Source organism: Ixodes scapularis, unplaced genomic scaffold (assembly GCF_016920785.2).
Source record: "Ixodes scapularis isolate PalLabHiFi unplaced genomic scaffold, ASM1692078v2 PGA_scaffold2__306_contigs__length_199485367, whole genome shotgun sequence".
NCBI classification, from domain to species: Eukaryota; Metazoa; Arthropoda; class Arachnida; order Ixodida; family Ixodidae; genus Ixodes; species Ixodes scapularis.
In genome coordinates, this window is record NW_024609857.1 from 59697517 (window position 1) to 59705897 (window position 8381).

General features: G+C 46.1%; 1 protein-coding gene across 1 annotated transcript; it reads left to right on the plus strand.

The window, feature by feature from the left end:
• Positions 1–3264: 3264 nt before the first annotated feature.
• Positions 3265–5589, plus strand: LOC121836491 (the record flags this gene model as incomplete). Its single annotated transcript, XM_042291402.1, has 1 exon — positions 3265–5589. A coding segment is annotated over exon 1 (2325 nt), but the record flags the coding sequence as incomplete, so codon positions are not given.
• Positions 5590–8381: the final 2792 nt, after the last annotated feature.

Here is an 8381-nt window from a genome sequence, read left to right on the forward strand (position 1 = left end):
TGCGTAAATATGGGCTAGGGACAGGTAGCACCTCGGAAATATTAATATCACGCTGTAAAACACAAGAGAACTAATTTTAAATCTAATGAAACGATTTCAAAGTCACATCTGGTGGATGGTGTGAAAGTTCTCGTGACATCACTTGTGGCATAGGAGCAGCGCCGTTCTCCGTAAATACGGCGTGCCGGCAGAATTAGCCTAGGCCTGAACGCGTTTGCAAAGCCTTAGCGGAGAAAGCCAAAGCGTAGTTGGCCACAGTGAGCTCGTTCTTGTTGAGGCTCTTTGCACGACAGGACGCGAGCACGCTTCTGGTTCTGAAGGTTTCCAGCTGAACGTAGAGGAAAAAAAACCAAGGAGTGGATAAAAAGAGAGACACGCTGCTGGACTATCAACCACTTACTGAAATTCTTCTTTTTCATCTAGCCTCATGAATTATACTATTTACTAAAATTCTTCTTTTTCATCTACCCTCATAAATTATACTATTGTATTCCCAGGCGTAACTTCTTCTTCTTCGGTATAATATTTGGTGGCTAGCGTTCACATGTTCCTGACAAGGTTTCTCACTTGAGGTGCTCCCAGGAGATACAGTTTTTCTTTCTGAAATAGCGGAAACACAAAAACCAGCTTACAAGGGAAATCCTGGAGTCTCTGGCTATTGAGGCGCACGGGTACACTCTAGCACGGGGATGACTGCGCGAGTGCCGCCTCCATTACGCCATTTCCGAAAGAAAAACTGTGTCTTCTGGGAGCGCCCCAAGTGAGAAACCTTAGTGAAAAGACGGTGAGAGTGCAGGCGAGCTGGTGGTAGCTAATCATGTCGGTGTAATACGACATGATTGAGAAACCTTGTCAGGAACATGTGAACGCTAGCCACCAAATATCATACCAAAGAGTTAGTTACCCCTGGAAACTCAATAGTATAATTCATGAGGGTAGATAAAAAAGAAGAATTCCAGTAAATAGTATAATTCATGAGGATAGTTCACTCTCCCCCTCGCCATTGCTGGGTGCTAACGGTTATTTCTACTTACATGTTCCCTCGAGCTACTACTTTTGCGGTGTGAAACTAACACGGTGAACCGAACGCTCGTGGCACATAAAATACGGGTATGGTCGCGAAGGACGTTATGGACAAGCTAGATCGTACACAGTCCTCGGATATTACTACTAAGCGAGATCGTCACACGTTGACGCCATCAAGCGGCAACGCTCGCAACTACGGTACCCTTGGCAGTGCAGGAACTGTTGACGTCACCGGCGCGATACGCATTGCGCTTCTCGCTGGCCGACTTTGAAGCGAAAGGAAGAGAGCTCGCGCTCACGTCACTTCGTTTCCGTACCCCTTTAAGTGACCTAAATTTTGGTCCCAAGTCGTTGCTTCTCTGCCTATTATGGCTTAAAGGGGAACTCCGGCGATTTTTTTAGCCCCCCCAACTAACTATATTTTTGAAATCGCCGTCCTTTACTCTTTTTGGTATGCTATTTAGTATCGCGAAATTCAGAATAGTTATTGTGAAATCGGCAAATTAAAATGACGCCAAAACGAAGATTCGAATATACCCGCGCGTTTCATTGCCCCGACGTCATGGGTGGGCTGGCTTGCGGTTTGAGCGGGCAGTCTAAAAATGAACTATGCCGAGCATTTGTATCGTGCTGCTGCACGAGAGCTGGAGCAACCTTCAAAAGCATTCATTTGACACCATAATACTGTTTGTAATCAGTTGGGAACAAAGTCTACGGCCCAAAGAGTGAACTCCTACCCACCCATGACGTCGCTCTTTCAATGTTGCCAGTAGAGCTTTTCACTTTGAAAAACACGATGAGGACAAAAATTGTAAATTCTGTAACTGCGCGAGAAAAGGTTATTTTGTCCAAATATTTGGGTTACTAGTTCAGCGAAGTTTGTTGATGTGTCTGAAGTTTTTAGGCAAATCAGGGACTATGAAAAAAACGGCGGAGTACCCCTTTAACCATCTGTCGACACCTTTGCATGGGATGTGATGCCAGTTCTCTTAAAAATGGTGCAATGTCCATCGCGTCCGCACTTTATCCCAGCCCGTGTTTCGCCCGGGGTAGCAAAAAAAAAGATGAGGTGAGCTTTTTTCCTGGTCTGAAAAAACGGGTGAGCTTTTGTCCGGTTGCCGTCAGATTGCGGGCACTTCGGCCGATATTTAAACCGTATAAATATGAATTGAATTAATGGGGCAGCGCGTTGGCTAAGAGACACCTATACCCGTGCCACACGGGCAACTCGAATGTCATTTACAACGAATGAGATTTGAACGATCGATCGGCCAATCGGTGCGCGACACTCAGAGCGTGGGGCGTTCCACGCGCGACAAATCGCGGGCCGATTCGTCGATCACACGAATGTCATTCGTTGTAAATGGCATTCGGGTTGCCCGTGTGGCACGGGTAGAAGACGTTTTAATGCTTTGTGTTTTGTTTTAATATCATTGCCACTTTAGAAACACCAAAGTGTTTTTTAAACAAAATATAGTAGAACCATTCCGACAAGCGTAGTTTAATTGCAAAAATGATTTTTGCAAGCGATAGAAAACATTCAAATGTTTTCAAATATGTGGCGGAACCCCTTTCATGGCGGCCGTTTCATTTGGATCGCGTCGCGTGTGCACCGACGCACAGTAGAACGCGTGCAAAAGCAGCTGTGGTACATCCGCAGCCTCGCGCTTGTTTTTCTGACATCTCTAACTCGCTCACTGCGGGTGCAGTGTACTTGGGTAGTGTTGGGACCGAAGGGGCTCGCCTGAAGCGCGTGGTATTGATCGCGACAGGTGTCGCGTCCGGCGCCTTATCCGGAAGGTGTGCGCATGCGCGGCTGCACGCGCGAAAATATGAATCTTCGGTGCCGCTTTGGTGGAGTGCACATAGGATTTCTGATACAGCTACGACCTGCCAGCGGTCGTACCGCGGCATCAATTACGCTGCGGCACGATCGTTAGCAACATGATGCTTCAGTGTATTGGACGGTACAAGCTACATTACCCTTCCTTTACATAAAAACAATTGCGACTTTAAAGAAGCGTAGTAAACTTGAGGAAGAAAACGAGAAAGGACGGACAAACACAAACTTCCAACTGGCAACAACATTTAATAACACCAAGAGTTTGCTTATATACAGGAAAAAAAGGGGGGGATGAAAAGGGGGTGGAAAGGAGGAGCACCTCAAGTTTACTATCCATACCAACCCGCTCGTTCTGTCCCTACATCGTCAACGTGAGCCCTGTTTGTTCTTGTCCTATGTCACCAACCCCAGAGTTTGCCCCTGTTGAATTCCTTCAAGCTGCAATTTTCCTTTCCAAGATGTATATGCTGCGCTTACGTCTACGGGTTCTCGGATACTTCGTCCGCAAGAAAGTTCCACACGGAGCCATCGAGCAAGTCACGGGGTTCCAGTCTAGCAACTGGCAAGCCAATCACAGAATCATGCAGATCGCCAGGGATGAAATCTCCAGCGAGATCCGCGTTATGCAAGAGCTCCTGCCCGCCGTGATGTCCAAACATCTGGGACTAAACTATAATCGTCAGCCGTCCTTCAAGTTTCTACAAGAGTCAGCCCGCACCCTGCTATCAAACTCATGGGATCATTTTCTTCGTCATCAGAAAAAATCCACCGAGGTGACAGCCAGAGTCAAACCAGAACCCCCCCTCAACTTGTCCGGAGTGCAGTTATCCCCGTCTACAGAAAGCCTTCTGGCCCACGGGCCGAAGTATGCTCCTGCGGTCGCCAACACCAAAGTCGACCAGCTGGCCGCGGTGTACGAGATCGCCGCCAAGATACCGGAGGACAGCCGTCAGGACTTCGTAGCGGCAGGGTCAAGAGCTGTGTGCTTCCATGGTGAGACAAGGAAAACCAAGAATGCTGCCACCCCAGCTATCAAGGAACTTCGGTCCGCTGAGCTGAGAGTTCTCCAAGCGGACAAGACGGGCGGTTTCGTCATCCTCAACAAAGAACAAATGCAGGAGAAGACCGACGAAGCGCTGAAAAAGAACTTTCTTCCTCTCAAGTCGAGGCCATCCGGTTCCCTCAGGTCTCAGGTGAAGGCGCTCTGCGACTCCTCCAACCTCCCTTCTCTAAAAAGTGCCATTCTTGCTCCCGCTAATCAGTACCTATCCATTTTCTTTTCTGCCAAGACACAGAAGCCTGGAGTGCCATTCCGTAGCATTATTTCAGAAACAGGGTGCTGGCAGAAGCCCTTGGCGATGTTTTTACAAAAACATCTCGAAACCTTGGACCTTCCTCAACCTTTCCGACTAAAGAATTCCGAGGACCTTATCCCAACGTTACATAACTTGCATATCGGTACGGAAACTGTTGGAGTGTTCTCTCTTGATGTAGTAGATTTGTATTATAGTCTCAATGTGAAAACCCTTCTGGGGTTCGTATCCGAGGCTGTACACTTAAGAGGCGTTATAGATTTTCAAAATTCCTGTGGCATCTCACTCTCAGCATTTCTAGAGTTGATTCGCCTGTATCTTCAGTCCACCCTTGTCGAACACGAGGGCAAAGTATTCCTTCAAAAATCCGGTGTGTGCATAGGGTCGTGCCTGGCGCCCATCCTAAGCGAAATCTTTATGTTTCACGTTGACACAAAGGTTCAATCAATCCTTGAGCAGGAATTTCCCGAAGCCTTGGTTTATCGCTACGTAGATGATTATCTTATCATTCATTCCACTAATTCAGATACCGCAGCGATTGAAAGCGTTTTCCAGAAGAACTCCTTCGGGCTCACGTTCACAAAAGAGACCCCTTCATCTGAGGGATTACAGTTCCTTGATCTGAGATTGGTCCCCACCAGTGTCGGGATCTGCTGGTCCAATCAGCAGAGGTCTGCGAAGCCTGTCCTGCCGTTCAGCAGCTCGCACTCAAAAAACGTAAAAACTGGTATTGTCCGAAACCTTATTGCTGCTGCTAATTCCAAGTCGTGTCACCACCTTTCCGCAACTAGTCTGTCCAATCAGATAGGCCGCCTTCTCAAGGCAGGTTACCCAAACGACTTGATCGAGCTTACCATCAAAAGACTTGTCACAGGGCCCCAATCCAAAAAGCCGCCTCCAAGGTCCCGCTTCGCGTGCATCCCCTACATTCATAACATTTCGCATCGACTGAAATCAATAGCTCAGGGCTTCAACACCAACGTGGTTTTCTCGTGTAAGTTTAAATTGGCATCTATTTGCAAAAAAGTCAACAGCCCCGGACCGGCGCCCCCTTGCCAAAAGAACCACAAAACCTGTTACGTTCCTTGCCGCAAAGAGTGTGTTTACTCAATACCTATGTCCTGTGGTGCCCGATACATCGGCCAAACGGGGCGCTGCTTAAACGACCGCCTGAGAGAGCACGCGAACGAAGTTAAAAAAGCGGTCTCCGACGGTTCAGAGGTCATTCACCACCCGATCGCCAAACACGCATCGGAATGTACTTCCTGCTCGGCCGTCCTTCCCTCTACTACAAGAATCGGGGGTCACCCCTCGAGGTATGGTCGGGAGATTCTGGAGGCCTTCGCCATGTGTCGATCCAAGGACAACATCGGCTCCCCCTCCATTGCCCTTTCGGGGAAAGAGATAAGATTTCTCAGTCCCCCGACGTTCCCGACAGCGACGACGCACCCTTGACGGCATAGTGCTCCTCCTTTCCACCCCCTTTTCATCCCCCCCTTTTTTTTTTCCTGTATATAAGCAAACTCTTGGTGTTATTAAATGTTGTTGCCAGTTGGAAGTTTGTGTTTGTCCGTCCTTTCTCGTTTTCTTCCTCAAGTTTACTATCCATACCAACCCGCTCGTTCTGTCCCTTAAAGAAGCGGTTTCGGTTTGTCGGATGGTGAGCATTTTAAATGAAATGCCCATTTCCTTGGTCGCAAATGCCGATCCATTAGATATTTGAAAGGGATATCTAAAACTCGGAAGCAGTTTTTTTTGTTTTTTTTTTTTCTATCTTATTTTATAATGGAACGAAACGGCACATACTAAAGTTCGAGATTGTTTTAGTATGTTTTTAATACCCCAGGTTAACTTCTCTGTCTTCTTTTCTGCCCGTCTTCTTTTTCTTGACCTTAATCAGCTCGCTTCACTTGTCACTCATTCTTGTGTCCATTTATGCGACGAACCACCCAAGCGACGGTCGCAAAGGGGTGAGAATCTTCTATTTCTTCGTGGCTGCCACGACCATCCGAGAATCACCCGACGTTCACTTGTAAGAAATGGCTTATAAGCCGTGACAATTTTTATCACGCGATTTAACATTTAACTTAAGTTCAAAAACTGAGACAATGTGGGCTGAACAAGTAATGCTTTATAAGATTCAAAGAAAACAAGAAACTATTTCACATCATTTTGAGCAGAAAACATGAGCACACGTAGACCAGGCAAGGAAAAAGTTGTAATAGTTTACAGCACGGCATTGAAATAATGGCTACAATGTACAGCGCATACGTGGTTACAATATGCAGCGCATTATCCTCTTGAGGGTAAACCATCTGAAACCTACACGCTCATAACAATACATTTAACTGAGAGCTGCTTTCTGACAATCAAGTAAGTCTCGCTTGAGCTGGGTATCTGAAGGGAAACACCCATGGTTCCACAGGGGGCGTATCTGGTTCACGCAGACATTCAGGGTGTTTTTGTTTTATTCTTTACAGAACTTTACATATTTTACAAAAAAAGGATGTGGCAGATATGTGGATGCCGCCTTTCGTTATATCTGTAGGGCTCGGTGGACAATGAATTGGTGAATAACCGTTGCAATGTTTAATAATGAACCAAGATCTCCCAGACAACACCCGACATCCTCAGGACGCCCTCGAAAGGTACAAACGTCCTCACAGTTTTCAAGACGTCCTCAGGACACCCTGAGAATGGCAGTCGTTGGATCATCCTAGAAAGGTCCTTCCGAGGACTTATTGAGGACGAAGGATACAAAGTTAGAGGTAATATATAAGTCCTCAATTTGATTGCGTTTTTAAAAAAGTAATTGAATGAAATGGCGGTAGTATACACAGTTCACGGTCACTGCTCAACTAAATTTCACATACAAATTATTGCATGTAGTTGCATAAGTTTAGGACATCTTTTAACTATAGTTTTGATCAAACAATTATTTAATAAAACCAGGACGCACTACAATTATTATTAGTTTTTTATTTGCGCAGTATTTCGAAATTCTGTTCCATTGGCAACATCCAATCTAGGTGGCGCAAGCTACCACTTACTACAAGGCAATTATCCACCCATCCGAGAGACTCAAGTTAACTAACAAGTTAACTTGTTAGTTGACTTGTTTATAACCGGCTTAATTGGCCATGGTGCAATTGCAGTTTTAAAAGGAGTCATTATTAAAGGCAAACACAATTTCGACAATTCGCGAAAAGGCCAACGAGGTTCGCAAAATTAATCGTAAAAGTTTGCCTTTCTTCGCTTGATTCAGAAACCGCGTTATGAAAATAATACGTAGAATAGTAACTTAGTCGTCTTGATGTGTGGCGCCGGCGAGTCCACCGGAGAAACGCTGTCGAGTTAGTGACGAGGGGACAGAAACAACTGCGTCATTCTTCTACGCATCAATATCAGCACAACCTCATTCGCGCTTTCAGCGCGCAGTTTTTTTAATTAAGTGAAGAAAGGCAAAATTTTAGCGATGAATACACGTTTGCAAGTCCGGCTTCAGGGCGCTGCCATCTTGCCTGTCTGGGGTGCGCTTGGACCAGTCATAATCCGATTACGAAGCCTTGCTAAGGCGTCGTAATCGGATTATGGCCGCTCCCGAGAGCGCACCCCACTGAGGAAGATGGCGGCGCCCTGAGACCGGACTTGCAAACGTGTATATCTCAGGACAGAACGGGCGGGTTGGTAAAGATAATTAAGCTTGAGGAAGAAACGAAAATGGACGGACAAACACAGCAAAAACGAACGCCTTGTTACTTTCGCTCAAAGCTCGTTTGTTCGTGAACTTTTTAAATTAGGTTGGCCTTTAATGATGGCTCCCTTTAAAGCTGCAATTGCAACATGGCCCATCAAACATTTCATTAACCCTTTGCCTACCGCAAAAATTAAAAAAAAAAAAAAAAGATTTGAAAATACCGATTTTTTTTTACGTGCCCTATTAGCGGCGAGATGTTTTGGTGGCGCCCTCCTATGGTTCCCCCTTGTGACGTCATTACCTTGCAAACAACAAGTTCGATGGTGTTTGTAAATAGCATGGTGGAAGCTTGAAATCATTGCGCTCTCAAAGCAACACTGCCAACACCGTCGAAATTAAAGTTCTTTCATTCCTCTTCTTTCCGTCGAAGGTAATATACCCTTTCCGACGTCATAGTCAGCTTTCGGGCCAATCGTGGAAGGTAGGGTGCCTACATGTCTGT